Source organism: Rhinopithecus roxellana, chromosome 15 (genome assembly GCF_007565055.1).
Source record: "Rhinopithecus roxellana isolate Shanxi Qingling chromosome 15, ASM756505v1, whole genome shotgun sequence".
NCBI classification, from domain to species: domain Eukaryota; kingdom Metazoa; phylum Chordata; class Mammalia; order Primates; family Cercopithecidae; genus Rhinopithecus; species Rhinopithecus roxellana.
In genome coordinates, this window is record NC_044563.1 from 7,338,375 (window position 1) to 7,354,621 (window position 16,247).

General features: G+C 43.5%; 1 protein-coding gene across 1 annotated transcript in view; it reads right to left on the minus strand.

Moving 5' to 3' along the window:
• Positions 1–15,966, minus strand: part of OSBP (oxysterol binding protein) — a 38,641-nt gene extending 22,675 nt beyond the window's left edge. Inside the window, 6 exon segments of the mRNA XM_010385007.2 lie at positions 76–130; positions 502–604; positions 859–1,057; positions 8,401–8,651; positions 10,296–10,504; positions 15,174–15,966. Coding sequence (XP_010383309.1) covers positions 76–130; positions 502–604; positions 859–1,057; positions 8,401–8,651; positions 10,296–10,504; positions 15,174–15,529 — 1,173 coding nt within the window. The 5' untranslated portion in view covers positions 15,530–15,966.
• Between the last annotated feature and the right edge of the window lie 281 nt (positions 15,967–16,247).

Below are 16,247 nucleotides of genomic sequence, written 5' to 3' on the forward strand. Positions count from 1 at the left end.
AAAAAAAAAAAAAAAAAATCCTTGGGAATCACAACCCACGTCCCTCACCTCTGACAACTCCCATATAAGAGTTACCTGTTCATCAAGGCTGATGTCACTGCTGGCTCCACTGATATTGCTGCCAGTACGTCTGTACAGATGGGAAACACAGGAGGATGAGAACAAAAACCAGAACTAGAGTCTGGTCCTGGACATTTCTTTACAAAGCAGAATGCCAAGTATACTGTATAAACTTATTGATGGGTGATCAAATGATGACATTTAGAATAGGAATGAATGTAAATATCTCTGGAGAATTTGTTTATGTAAAAAAGCTGACACTTTTTCACTTAAAAAGGGCCCATTCTACAAACAGATCTTGAGACAACAAAGAAAAAAAAAAAAAAAAAAAGGAAAAGGGCCCAGACTGAATATTGACAATTATAATACTCTCACTGAAATGTTTTTAACCTTTTGATGGCCAAATATGTTTATTTTCTTCAACAATCAAGGATAACTTACTTGTGGCCCAAATTTTCAGGCATGGTGATGATCTCAGGTGCATCAAAAAATTCATTCTCATCATCTTCATCACTCATGTCCCCTTTGCCAGAGCAGCACTGATCTACAAGAAGAAAAGCTCCATTTGTTAACTTTGGTTATCTTTACCAAATGTCTGATAGAGCAAGTTCTTTTAAACACTAACCACAAACACAGCAAAAAATGGTAGAAAGCAGTGGAAAATCCAGAATAAATCAATGGGTTCCAATTCCATTTCACACGAGTCAGTGACTGTGGAGAGTTTGGAGTTCTCCTATCAACTGCAGAAAACCATCTGGCTCACCTTAGACCAGGCTACCTGAGAGCTAAGCGTCTTACCTTTGCCAGAACCCACACTGCCAGGAGTGTTTGCCGGCAGCACCGTGGCTCCTCGGAAGGCCCTCTCCAGGTGATTATGCTGCTTCGCCAGCTGCTCAAGGGTCTCTTCCAGTCGGATACGCTGGTCTCTTTCGTACTGTAGTGACTTTTGCCATTTTTTACTATGGGTCTGGGCTAACATGAGGAAATCTCTGCAGGCCTGTATGGAGAAAGCGTTAACTGCGTCACCTCAACTAGTCAGAGTTTCCCCTCAAGCTTCTGCAAGCCCATTGAGTAACCTTATTCCGTGAACTTTGACAAATTACAATGAAAGACTTTCCCTTTTATGCCAAGGTATCAGGGACAGCTAGCTCCATGCTGAAATCAAGGTCAAACCCAGAAAAAAAGTAAATATGGTTATCACGGCTCTTTTATACTTTCCTGGTCATAAGAACCAAACAAACGCCACGTGGGCAGTAAACCTAGACAAAGTATTTGTGGCAACATCAGAAAGAGCAGGTATGTGAACTGCACCAAAAGTAGAGAACTGCTGGCTGAAAGAAGGATGAGAGCACACACAGGATAACTACTTTCAACAAATTCTTGACTAAACTCAAGTAACTGAAAGCTAAGGAATTCAGACACCAAGAACAGAGAATCTACACTGAGGTAGTCTAGTATAGGGAAACTCATTTTGTTTTTATTTTGGTCACTAAGAGAAACAACTGACCTTAAAAATTAGGAGCCTTCCAGTGTGCAGGAAGAAGGGTTAAAAAGAAAAATATTAGAAGCCTACTTGAAAAAGCAAAGAAGGCATTTAGAGAAAAAACCCACAAATATGATTATACCAAGTCCCTCCACTGGCTCCCCACTAACATGAGGATCAAATACTAACTACTGGTTATGAACATAAAGGGACCTTCACAATACTGCCTTGTATTCTCCTCGCCAGGCAGGTGTACTTAGCTCTGCACCCTACAATGCAGCCACACTGAATTGCTCACCATTTCTTGGACACAGATTTCAGGGCACAGGCTGGAGTGGAACGCAGATCACAGCTCACTGCAGCCTCAACCTCGCCAGGCTCAGGTGATCCTGCTACCTCAGCCCCACCAAGCAGCTGGGACTACAGGTATATACTACCATGGCCGGCTAATTTTTGTATTTTGTAGAGATGAGATTTTGCCATGCTACCCAAACTGGTATCGAACCTATGGACTCAAGCGATCTACCCATCTCGGCCTCCCAAAGTGTTGGGATTACAGGCATAAGCCACCGTGCCCGGCCGTGAACACAGATTTCTTTCAGGCCTGCCTACTTCAGCATATGCTATTCACTCTACCTAGAATGTCCATCCCTATCCCCTGTTTCTAAGAAAGGGGAAATATTTCTTTAAGATCTATGGCAAATGCTACTTTGTGACATCTCCCCACCAGTCTCATAAGCAGCCAGTCTCTTCTCTACATTTCCATTGCATTTTGCACAAACTTCTATTTTACACATGCACGGCAGTATCGTGACTGATTTTCTATCTCTCCAGATGGATCATATGCAATTTAAAGACACATTTTTGAGCTTATTCATATATAGATCTCCAGCTCCTAATTTAGTTGCTCTGTACATAACAGGGACCTGATAAAGTTTGCTTAATAAATAAACGAAGGAGGCAAGCAACGTAAGCTTAAAAGTCTATCCCTTGTTATAGAGAAGCTAAAAGGTAAACAGGATATTTACTCCCATAGTTTCAACCATTGTCTATAGGTTAATGGTTACTAAATCAGTAATTCTAGCCCAGCACTCACTGAGATTCAGAATAGAATATCCAACCCCCTATTCAATGGCTCAAAGTAACTTCAAAATTAATGCGTCCCAAAGTGAACTCATTACCTTCTGTTTTTTTTTGTTTTGTTTTGTTTTTTTAGACATGTTCTTGTTCTGTCATCCAGGCTGGAGTGCAGTGGCACAATCATGGCTCACTGCAGCCTCAACCTCCCAAGTTCAAGTGATCCTCCTACCTGAGCCTCCCAAGTAGCTGGGACTACAGGCATGAGTCACAATGCCCAGCTAATTTTTGTAGTTTCTATAGAGATGGGATTCTGCCATGTTGCTCACGCTAGTCTTTCAACTCCCAGGCTCAAGGGATCCACACCTGGGACTACAGGTGTGAGGCACCACGCCCAGCTTCATCAGTTTCCTATGTTATCTCTGCTTTTCCCTTTGATGTTCCCCAACCCAACTTTCAGGGCCCTCCCAGTTGTCCAAGTCAGAAAATTAAGGAGCATTCTTCTCTTACTTTTGTCTCCTTCCTCACAGCCAGTAATCAAGTCCTACTGATTCTTCTTTAATATTCAAAAAATCTGTACACGTCTTTCCATCCTCCATACTCAGAAACAGTACAGAGTACATACTCTGGAGTTGGACTGGTGGGGCTCAAATCACAGATCCTTCCCACTATCTAGCTGTACAAACATGGGTAAGTTATTTAACCTCTCTGTGCCTCATCTTCCTTTTCCATAAACAATAACAATAGAGTACCTCATAGAGTTGTTGTTTTACATGTAAGCACTTATAACCATATTAGGCTCACAATAAACATTCAATAAGGTGTTAGTTATTATCATCATAAGCTGGGCATGGTAGCGCACGTATGTAAAACACTTTGGAAGGCCAAGACAAAAGGAGTACCTGAGGCCAGAAGTTTGAGACCAGCCTGGACAACATACAAGATCCCATCTCTGTAAAAAAATTCAAAAAAGATACAAAAATTTTAAAAAGAGGCTGGGTAGGGTGGCTCACACCTTTAATCTCAGCACTTTGGGAGGCTGAGGCAGGCAGATGAACCAAGGTTAGGTGTTTGAGACCAGCCTGGCCAACATAGTGAAACCCCATCTCTACTAAAAATACAAAAATTAGCCAGGCATGGTGATGTGTGCCTGTCCCAGCTACCTGGGAGGATGAGGCAGAAGAACTGCTCGAACCTGGGAGGTGGAGGTTACAGTGAACCAAGATCGTGCACTGCACTCCAGCCTGGGTGACAAAGTGAGACTCTGTCTCAAAAAAAAAAAAAAAAGTTGAGTGTAGCGGCTCTGCCTATAATCCCAGCTACTCAGGAGGCTAAGGAGTGAGACTCACTTGAGCCTGAGTGCTTAAGGCTGCAGTGAGCTCTGATGGTGCCACTGCACTCCAGCCTGGGTGAGAGAGCGATACTCTGTTTCTAAAAAAAAAAAAAGAAAGAAAAAGACAAAGGCCAAGCACGGTGGCTCACGCCTGTAATCCCAGCACTTTGGAAGGCCTAGGCAGGTGGATCACGAGGTCAGGAGTTCAAGACCAGCCTGGCCAAGATGGTGAAACCCCATCTCTACTAAAAATACAAAAAATTAGCTGGGTGTGGTGGTGTGAGCCTGTAGTCCCAGCTACTTGAGAGGCTGAGGCAGGAGAACTGCTTGAACCTGGGAGGTGGAGGTTACAGTGAGCTGAGATCACACCATTACACTCCAGCTTGGGTGACAAAGCGAGACTCCATCTCAAAAAAAAGAAAAAAATTATGACTGCATCAAAATTGGTCTCATCTTCTAATCCACTACTACCAAGCTTAGTATGATCTGCACCCCTTCCTTTCCCCCACAATTAACTCCTCCCAAGCCTCATGCTAGCTACTTCCTTGCTTGACTAATAGTCAATTACCAGCCGTTCCCAGACTTTGGGGAAAGGGATGGATCTGAATATCCCATACCAGTACCTGGATCAAAGTTTCTCCCTCATTTCCTTTCATTTTAATTAATTAATTAATTAATTAATTAATTTATTTATTTATTTATTTATTTTTTTGAGACGGAGTCTTGCTCTGCCACCCAGGCTGGAGTGCAGTGGCCGGATCTCAGCTCACTGCAAGCTCCGCCTCCCGGGTTTTGTACCGCATTCTCCTGCCTCAGCCTCCCGAGTAGCTGGGAGTACAGGCACCCGCCTCGTCGCCCGGCTAGTTTTTTTTGTATTTTTAAGTAGAGACAGGGTTTCACCATATTAGCCAGGATGGTCTCGATCTCCTGACCTCGTGATCCGCCCGTCTCGGCCTCCCAAAGTGCTGGGATTACAGGCTTGAGCCACCGCGCCCGGCCTATTTATTTATTTTTGAGACAGAGTCTTGCTCTGTTGCCCAGGCTATAGAGTGCAGTGGTGTGATCTCAGCTCACTGCAACCTCTGCCTCCTGGGTTCAAGTGATTCTCGTGCCTCAGTCACCATGTCTGGCAAATTTTTTTATTTCTTTTAGTAGAGATGGGGTTTCGCCATGTTGGCCAAGCTGGTCTTGAACTCCTGACCTCAGGTGATACACCTGACTCAGCCTCACAAAGTGCTGGGATTACAGGTGTGAGCCACCATGCCTGGTCATTCCCGTTAAGTAATGCTGACTGCAATTAAAATTTGCCAGAGACAATCATATGTCAGGCACTTCGATGAGCACTTCACATCAACTATCTGACAGAAGTCTTTCAACAAGCCTTTGAAGTATCTACTAGTATCATTACCATTTACAGATAAGGAATTGATGTCACAGAGGATGCACGTTGCCCTAAGTGATACAGATAAGTCACAGAGGCAGTTGGACAGGATGCAAGTTGCCTCAAGTTACACAGATAGGTCATGGAGGCAACTGGCCTCCAGGCCCCAAGCTCTAGTTTGCCTTTCTTCATAGGAAGATTCTCACTGCTCCTTCAGAATTTAGTTGAGGAAATTAGAGAAATTTCCTAGTCTGAGCCAAATACTTCTGAAGTGCTATACCACAGTGGCCTGTGCTCATTTCTATCAAGTCACTTAGCATAGTCCCTAATGATCCCTTTAATTCTTCAACCCTCACTAAATAGTGATCTTCCTGAGGACACAGACCATATCTGCCCTCAGCAATATCCACTAGCACAGTTTGTGAAACACAGCTCATGCTCAATAGATGGCAGATGAATATATTAAAAGTGTCAAATTTACTTCTCTGGTTAGATTCACTTTGAGAGTTAGAAAAGTTCTATCCTAAGCAGTCAAGAAACTGAAGCTGACATAAAAAAGAACAATATTGTCCGGGCACAGTGGCTCAAGCCTGTAATCCCAGCACTTTGGGAGGCCGAGACGGGTGGATCACAAGGTCAGGAGATCAAGACCATCCTGGCTAACATGGTGAAACCCCAACTCTACTAAAAAAAACCACAAAAAAACTAGCCGGGCGAGGTGGCGGGCGCCTGTAGTCCCAGCTACTTGGGAGGCTGAGGCAGGAGAATGGCGTAAACCCGGGAGGCGGAGCTTGCAGTGAGCTGAGATCTGGCCACTGCACTCCAGCCTGGGCAACACAGCGAGACACCGTCTCAAAAAAAAAAAAAAAAAAGAACAATATCATGTTCTTTGCAGCAACATGAATGCAGCTGGAGGCTAACATCCTAAGTGAATTAATGCAGACACAGAAAAAAAAAAAATACGTGTTCTCACTTATAAGTGGTAGCTAAACATTGGGTACACACCAACACAAAGATAGAAACAATGAACACTAGGGATTCCAAAAGTGGGGAGGAGGACCAAAGGTTGAAAAACTACCTGTTGTGTACTATGTTCACTACTTGGGCAACGGGATCATTAGAAGCCCAAACCTCAGCATCACGCAGTATACCCATGTAACAAACCTGCACACATGCCCCTTGAATCAAAAATTAAATTAATTTTTAAAGAAGAAGTTGAGTGAAATATATTCTTCCTTTGATATAACTTTGCCAGTTTGGAGCTGTGATGCTCTAGCATGTTAATTTTTAACATGTGTATTATACTTAAGTCCTTGCTAGTATCATCTAAAAGGTACAAAGGAAACAACACAGGGATAAAAAAGTGTATTTTAAACAATAACTGGCTAGGAAAAGGGCATAGGCAGTGCAGCAAGAGAGTAAAGAATGAAAACAGAACTCACCTCTGACTTCTAAGAGATCATCCCCTTTAACACACACTCTGGACACTTAGAACTTAGGGAAAAATGTCCCCCAAGGAACAAAGATGAGTACATTTTCAAGAGAAAAATTGAAACTAAAGTTTTAGTTTTATAAAGGGGTGCTTTACTTAGCAAAATTTTTACATCAGAGTAAAAAAAAAAATTATGGAGTGGGGTGTTCACCTGATTTGGATAAAAGGTGGCATTCACTTTCAGGAGACCATTGTGCCGAGTTGTTTTATTTAAAAAGTATACACATTTACTATTTAATTGACTGTATGACTTAATGAGGTTTTCCTGATCACAAGGGGACTGGAAAACCAGACACACAGTCTCCAGGAACACACGAGCAGACATCAGAAACACAGGCACCCTGACTAGCTGACTGGTCAGTCCTAGAAGATAATCTTCCTGCAGTCCCTAAGTGGATATGTCTTTTTACCTTGTGTGAATCACAGCACTGAACGAAGTGTTAAACACATCAGAAAAATGATGTTAAAATAAAGGTTATAACAACTTTCTAAGTAAGAAAGGGGTTAAATGAGAAAAACGATACTTTCCCATGGTCATGGGAAAATACCTTTGACGTTTAGGGGTGACACAAACTAAACTAGTTCAAAGCAGATGATATATCTTACTATGACATATCACAGCACCCTAAACAAAACAAAAGTCTGGCACTAGAGAGGTAATTTCACCCCATTTAATTAGGAAAAAAAATCTACCCTGCATAATTTCTCACAGAGTACTCTTCTCACTTATGAAATGCCTTTGAGTGTTTTTATGTAGAAGGTACCTAAAACAACCTGCCAGGCGAGAATCAGTAGAGGAAAAGCAGCACTGTTTAAAACATGTATTCATTTCATACATATCAATACATTGGTAATGCCATTGGTGCTCTGTTTACTCAGAGTCTTGCACCCAAGTAGCTAAAATGTTCTGCAAACCAACAACAGCCACCCAAGTTAGGAGTCATAAGGAGGTTGAAGTTTTACCACTCTTTTTAAAGAAAGGTGCCCAAAGTTGAATATTTTGTCTTATCACCAAAATTATCCTTGAATTCAAGGACTAAAGATGGGAATAACTAGTATTATAAGGTTCTCACTAGTACCTGATCTAGCCTCACTTACCACTCTTGATGCCTGAATGCATTAGTAAAGTAAGGAGATGACTCCAACTTAAAGCTCAAAGAACATGACAATGGAAGGGACTTAGGGAGATCTTTTAGTTCCAACAGATGAAGTGAGACAAAAATAAATAAACAAATAAATACACACATAAAATCACGACCTAGAGAAATTAAGGGACTCAGCTAATACTGATCAGATGTCCTAGTGGTTGTAGAGCAGTCAGTGCAGGAACCCTGAACTCCTGATTCCCAGCTGAAGCAAAGACCTCCTGATCACCGGAGTAGAGCGTGAAAGTCATTCAATCTGTACAGCCTGTTCTATTTCATGCAGTAAACAATGTAACTTAAAGCCCTTGAGCAGTGAAGCAGGCCCTAATGTTCTGTGCTTTATCAACTACAATTTTTAGGCATTTGGGAAGAATTATGTTTCAAAGAGGGAATGAATCAAAAAGCAACACAGACACCATCTGCACTCACGTTGATCATGGCATTGGATGTTATCCTAAAGAGTGTGGCTCGTTCGTTGACCTGTTTGATCTTTTCATTGCTCTCAGCAGGCAACTTCAGGGACTCTAGCTCACTGAGGGAACGCTGCAGAGCTGTGCCATGCTTAGCTATCAAGTCATTGCACGTGCTCAAGTCCTCTACTTTGCTGGAGAGGGTCCGAAGGGTATTCTGCAGCTCCGTCTTGTCAGTTTGTGAGACAGACTCTTCATCTCCTGATTCATCTGTAGGAATGAAAAGAAAGGTTACATGAATCCAGAACCAGGAGTAAGAGTTGGAACCCTACCTACTCTGTCCAGAAACAAACCAACATTCCTCATGCTGTGTGCATTCTGACTCACTGACAACTTGCCATTACCAGATGGTTTCTCTATAGTGTGGTCCACAGATCACCTGCACCACAAACACCCTAGGTCCTTCTCAAAGGGGCAGAGTCTCTAGGCCCACCCCTAGAGACTTTGATTTAGCTGGTGTGAGGCAAAGCCCAGGAATCTGCCTTTCTAATAAGCTGCCCAGGTAACTGATACACACTGAAATTTGAACACCACTGACCCACAAGACAGAATGGAAAAGCTGAAAGGCTCTTGGAATTGGGAAGTAATTACTGAGCTCTTTAACTCTAGCCTGAGGATTCCTATCTAGTCCAAGCTAACTATTATTGCAAATCCACTATCATCTGATAGGTGACTGATGGGACCTGTATTAAATGAGTTGAGAATCACAGTCTAGCTCTTCGTAGACAAAGTCCACATCACAAAAAAGGTCATCAATTTGTCTTCTGAAAGAGAGCTCAAAAACTTCATGACTAAAGCCACCATGAAAATAATGCAAAAACTCACTTTAAATAGCTCTCCAATAAGTCAAGTATAGAAGCTATGCTGTACCTCTCATACTCAACACTTCATAACTGCGAAGTGGTTTTCTAGCAGTGTCACTTCCTTTGGAGGAGCTAACATCAGCACTAAAATCAAAGCAAGAAAAAAAAAAAAAAAAAAAAGACCTGTCCTTTATGCTACACAGAGAGACAGGGCCAAAGTCAAAATATAACTTACTACCAAAAATTTACAAACCAATGAATTCTCCTTTCACTGATGAATGAACACACAGTACAAGAAATGACAGGGGATAAGATAACAAAGTCAGCAGGTGACCATCTTGGTCGATGCTAGGTAAACAAACTCAGTATGATTAAACTATCAACATATCAGGGGAAAATCCTACCTTTTTCCTTGAAGAATAATCAAAACATAACTTGATTGCTCCTTTTAGTTAACTAATGCAGCAAAATGAAGATTTTTCATAGAAAATATCACATATACAGTTTTTGGCAGTCCACTAAAATTGTTTCAACTTAACTAACAAAGAGTTAGATAAGAAGATATCAGGAGAAAAAGCATGAATAGCTCCAAATTGTGAGGTATAATACTCCCAAGACTGACCCAGCAAAAAAATAATTATTTCTCAAAATTTTAAGGTAGCCAATTAAAAGGCAAAAGAACAACTGTTATGCCTCTAGGACAGAATTTTTCAACCTTGGCCAGATAATTCTTTGTTTTGGCGGCTGTTTCGCATAGTATAGGAGGTTCAGCAGCATCCCAGGTCTCTACTTTCTAGATGCCATAGCACATCCCTCCCTTCAGCTGTGACAACCAAAAATGTCTCCAGACATTGCCAAATGTCCCTTGGGGAGGAGAATAACCCTGGTTGAGAACCATCATTCCAGCAGAAATACTGCATGAAGACAAGAAGCTTGAGGCATCTAGAATATAGGTGATAATCAAATGACACAGCATAACGATGACAAACAAAATCTGTGCATAAAAGGGGCAAACAGAAAGTTCCCCAGGCAGGTGTTCTTTGCTCCTGACCTGACTCTGCCAGCATCTTCACAGCTTTGGCCTTGGCCAGTTCCAGGGCCGTCACCCAGCGCTGCCGCTCAACTTCTGAACTAGCTTTCAGATGGTAGGTCTGAGCGCCCCCATTGGAAATGATGAAGTTGCAGGAGTCCTCCACGGTGATGTTGGCTGTGGCGAGGTTGATGGTACCACGGCAGGTATGTCTCATTTCTGCCTTTGATCTGCAATAACAAGACAAAGACAAGTTAAACAGAAAGTTGATGGTTTATTCTTTATCACATTCCATTTTTTTCATAACTCCGAGCTCCCTGAAAATACACTAATCTTAGGAATCAGCAAGGTCTGGTCCCTCAAACAGGTTCCTAAAATTCAAGAAACAATTAGTGGGGATTTCCTTTCAGAGCCTATGGTATTGTTTCTGAGTCAGATTTTTTTTTTTTTTTGCTTTGCTGTCCCTCTTACCATTTTCTTCTTAGAAATAGGCTTTACAGGCCAGGCGCTTGTAATCCCAGCACTTTGGGAGGCCGAGGTGGGCAGATCACCTGAGGTCAGGAGTTCCAGACCAGCCTAACATGGTGAAACCCCATCGCTACTAAAAATACAAAAAATTAGCCAGGCATGGGGGTGTGCACCTGTAATTCCAGCTACACAGGAGGCTGAGGCAGGAAAATCGCTTGAACTCGGGAGGGGAGGTTGCAGTGAGCTGAGATCGCACCATTGCACTCCAGCTTGGGCAACAAGAGCAAAACTCCGTCTCAAAAAAAGAAAGAAGGAAAGAAGGAAGGAAGGACGGACAGACAGAAAGAGGCTTTACTGAGGTATAACTACATGCAATGTTAATTTAGCAATTTTAAAAGTACAACTGAATGAGTTTTGACAAATGTACACAATTGTGTAACCACCACCACAATCAAAATGTAGAACGTTTCTATCGTCTCAATAAGTTCCCTCATGCCCTTTTGCAGTCAGGAATTATCTTTCACTTAGCAAGTTATAATTATAAATTGCCCCTATAACCTCATGCAACAGTCTCATTTCCTAAGAATAGCTCCATTTTATATATACCAAACCATCTCGCTCCCAACTGTAACTCAGCCCAAATGAGAACTGTTACACCATGCTTAGAATTATATTGCAGAAGTGTAAAAAAGCACACTTAAATGTTTAGAGTATGAAATATTGGCTATGGTTCAAATGATACGAAATAAGAATAACTAGCTTTCTGGGGAAGTAAAAAGGAATCACCAAGTGTTTTAATCTTTCTGGAATATGTTCATTCCTAAGGTCCACCATACTCTACTGGTGGGAACTCCTAAGCCGTCTATTAATAGCTAGGAAAGATTCAGCAGATCTGCTCTCAGAGGCCTGGGTGTAAAAATTTTCCCAATCTCTAGTGACTGACAGTTCTATTAATAGACTAACTTTTGAACTTTATAGCATTACTTGGTGACAACAAGCTATAAGACACTTCACATAAAACACCAAGCTTCACATAAAATATCAAGCTTCTAGCACAATCGAGTGTCTAACACAAACGGTGTCATTTCCCTACCACCCGCTGGTTATGCCCAGGAACCTGCATGTTGAGACTGCAGTTTTCCCTGTATAAATTGGAACACAGAGGTCAAAGTCCTTTGCCAACTGCCACAGTACAAAACAAAGCCATTTCCCTTTTAGTGGAGTTAAGCAGCCAAACACACCTGGCATATCCAGAATTTCTGCATGCCAGAAATGGCACGCACCCCATAAGATTTGGTATGTCTGAGAAAGTCTGGAAGACAGGTTTGTTGTTGTTCAGTTTCTCACATGAACTATTCTTCCTTCCTCAAATGCACACATGAGTAGTATGGGAAGGCCAGAGGGGTCTCAATGGACTGGGCCATTTTCCATCTCCTGCACCTGCCACACTGTAACATGAATCCGTTTTTTCTATTCTTACCTCCCCACCCCCAAGCTTCAGTTACATTATGAATAATGCAGGCTGAATTACAGATGCACAGCTGACAGGCCAGCTTGCTATGTTCTCTACTCCAAGGATACTACTTGGACCTTCTTCCACATTCCTCCTTATTGGAGCTTTTCACAAACCACTTCTTAGGAATCTCTTCTGCCTGGGTCATCATTGTAAACTAAAGAAGTTTCTCAAATTACCAAAAGTCTGCAGCAGTTTAAAAAATACCAAGGAACTCTAGGAGTAAGGCAGGCTTGATCTTGGAGCTCTTGGGTTTGGGCAGATACATTTATGATTATAAATGATTAGTGTGGAAGCTGGAAAGACACGAATCTCAGGGTACAAGAGAGGTTCTTCAGGCACTACAATATTAGGTGGTATTTTCTGACCAGAAAGTTCTTCCCTGAAAAGGCTAGCTGAAATAGTAATTCAATCTCTAGAAGCCAGCCAGGAAAACTAATACTATGGCCTGTCATGATGTTTCTGGGAGAGCTGGGATTCCATATAAGGTTTTAAATAATGGGACATCTAAGTAACTGGGTACGTAAGGAAGCCCAGGATAGGTAAAAAGAAGGAAATGGTTTGCCAAGGCCTATTAGGACAGCTCATCCGAGGATGGGTCTAGGAAGTACACAATCCCACTTAAAAGGAAAACAGTATTTTGGAAACAGCATATATAAGAAACTGCAGGTTTTGGAGGTATGAAAAGCAGGAGGAATGATACCTGTCTAGGTAATTCTTGGAGGAAGATGAGGACCAGAAGAACCCTGCAGGAAAAAATAACTGCCAGTATACTTGATAGGAAATATTTCAGTGCAATTTTGAGGGTAGTGCACAGATTGATAACTCTGGATCCTGCTGGTTTTATGGGTGGGACCATCTAAGTTGGCTAGGGCAGGCCTATGGCATATTTCCCAATATGTGGTTTGGTATGTTTGGGAAGGAGTTGTATCTGTACTCAGACAGGTACCACTAGCTCTTGTAAGGGAGAAAAGTGGTAACAAATACTTAAAGAGACAGCAACATATAAGTTATTAGTGTCTAAGATCGCTACTGATCAACACAAGTACTGATCAAAGAATCCACTGGCCTGGAAAGTAGATCTGGTAAGAACTTGGATGAGAAATGACCACACATGAAGGCCCTGAGGTGATATACAATTTTTGAAAATGCAAAAATAGTAATATTGACTTGCTACCCAAGTCAGGATATAAAGCAATTAAACATTAAAATGATGGTCAATAATAACAGGAACACATGAACTTGAATGAGAGAAAAATCTGGGGAAATTAAAATTTTAGATTTGTAATCTGAGTTTAAATGGATGGTCCTGGATAGTTAGAAAGGGTTATAGTTAAAATCAATTCTGAATACAGTAATGCAAATGAAATATACAATTATTCACAACTGTTGATGAAGCCGTGAGGATGAGCTATCTAACGCATTTTGCCCTGTAAGAGGACAGGTAAGAAGAATGTGTTCCTGCCAACTACCTCCAACTCCCACCTTCAATTTCTCCTCAGAATTCTCTAAGAGCCAATATAGTGGAGTTAATGGAAAAGAGACTTGTTCAGCCTAACTCTCCAGGTGGCAGAATGATTCCTGGCGAAGGAAAAGAAACATAGAGTGAACCGCTCTTCAACATCGGTGTTTTCAGTCTCAAAGACAATGGTCTCCGGAAAAAAAAATTTCCATTGGAATGTCATTAAGCAAAACATCCCTTAAAGGAGATTTTTATTATTTTTGCATAAAATACACATAGTAAGCATGATCCATAAAATTACTCGCTATTGATAAGCAATTATCTCTGTAACTGACTGATTCATTTAACACTAACCTGAGTTTTAGGTTAGATTAGTGTGACCAGAAGTAGTTTCAAATCCCAACTCCTCCAAAACCTTGGGAAAGTTGCCCATGCTAAGTCTGTTTCCCTCATCAGCAAGATGGGAATATTTCCCAACTCCTAGGGTTGTTGCTGGGAGTCAACAAAATACTGTAATGAAATACTGTACAAAAAACACCTAGACACCTTGTGCAGCCCTCAGGAAATGTTTACGCCCTGGTCCCAAATCACCTATCTTAACTTCTCTATCCTTTTTAGCCCCAAAGCATGCTATGTGATGGCGATGGCCAAGTTATAAGTCACCATAAATATATATTAAACAGTCCAAAATACCTTGTTGAACAGAAGTAATCATACCAAAGACATGGATTCTTCTTTTAATAAATGTTAATCCTAACTAACCAAAAAATCACAGAAATGCTGGGTAAAACACTTAATCATTTCCACGGGAGGAAGTGGGGCAAGCAAAAATAAAAGCAGCACTGGGGTGCACATCTCCATTCTGGGCTGTCCAGAGGCGAAAGCGTATGCAAAGTCTTGGAGAGATAAGGCAGAAAGGGGACGGAATACCGAAGCCACCCAGTGTGAGTGATGCCCTTGTGTCTGGACGTGAAGGGAGCAAGGACCGGCACACCAAGAGCTACGAATAACCTTGAGTTTTGGAGACTGGGCACTGACAGCTAAAACTTGGGACTTTCAATGTAAGTTCCTTGGGAGGAGTGCCTCGGGTTTGCTCTGCTGTGTTCCCTTAGTACCTACACCAGTGCCTTGCTTGCAGAATTAATTGCACCCACGTGCTGGTGGACATATAATGGAAGAACAGACGCTCTCCAAACAATTGCTGACTGGAAAGGCCCGGAGTGAAGGGAAGATAAGGCACCAAGAGTGGGTAACCCGAGGGAAGGTGAGGTGTACGTCCAGGGGCTTTTCACTTTCGTGACAGCGGGCTCCGACCCCCGGGCTGTCAATCCGCACAGATGACGAAAAGGGGCCTGGGGCAACCCTGGCTGCTGTGCCGGCTGGCGGTAATGCCGGCGCTGGGACTGTCGGCAGCGATGGGAGGCAAGGTGAGCGACGGCGCCCCGGAAGCAGTTACCTGTAGTAGCTCAAGAGCCCGTTGCTCAGCACGAACCACCGCCGCTGGTAGCCTTTGATATAATTGGTCCATTTGAAGAGCCAGCCCTCTCGAGCCGAGCCCGAACCTCCAGCGCCCGAGCCGCCCGAGCCCCCAGTCGGCGGCGCAGGGGCCGGGCCAGCCGCCGCCACTCCCCCGGCCCCCGGGCCTCCCGCCGCCGCCGCGACCACTGTCCCTGACGCGGCCCCGGAGCCTGGCCCCGCGTCTCCGCGGCCGCCGCCTCCTCCCACCACTGGGGGACCGGCGCCGCCGCCGCCAAGTGCTGCAATGGCTGCCGGGCCTGGCCCCACCACTCCTCTCAGCTCCGTCGCCGCCATGAGCCGCCGCCGCCTGGAGATACAGGACGGGAACCGCCTACGAGAGCCGCCGTCGCCGCCCGGAGCGCCCCACAACGCTACCGCATCAGCCACCGCCGCGCAGCGTCCCCGCCCCGCCAGGCGAGCCGCGGGGAGGAGGGCTCGACCGCCGGGAAGAAGGACGTCGATTGGTGCCGCTGAGTGTCACTTGAGGAAGACCCTGCGGACATTGGCATTTCTTTCGGGCCTGTCATTCTACAGCGCCCAGTGAGAGCTTGGGGTGGGACGCGTCTTCCTGGCCCACCGTCGATTGGTTCAGATAAAGGCCAATCAGACCTATGACGAAGTTCATTGGTGCTTTCCTGAAGTTTCCGGCGCTGAGGGAGGACGGGGGAATGCGGGGTGCCCGGCCAATCTGATCGCCGATTGGCTGGTGTTTCCGCCACTCATTTCAGTTTATGCTCTTGTCACTGCCACGTCACCCCCTCCCATCACTCTTCTCATCATCCTTTTCCGCCCTTATGGATTGGTGGTTGGTATCAGCTGCTCCACATTTTCTACCATTTACTGAACGAGTTGAGGAAAAAGGGAAGGAGCCTTGTCTTTACATCCTCATTTTCTTTTTTTATTGGTTAGCACCTATGCCACTCACGTGGTGGAGAGGCGAGGCAATAGTTGGAGATGATTGGTTCTGAGAATTGGCGTGAAAGCGGCATTGCTGACCAATGAGAGATACCTA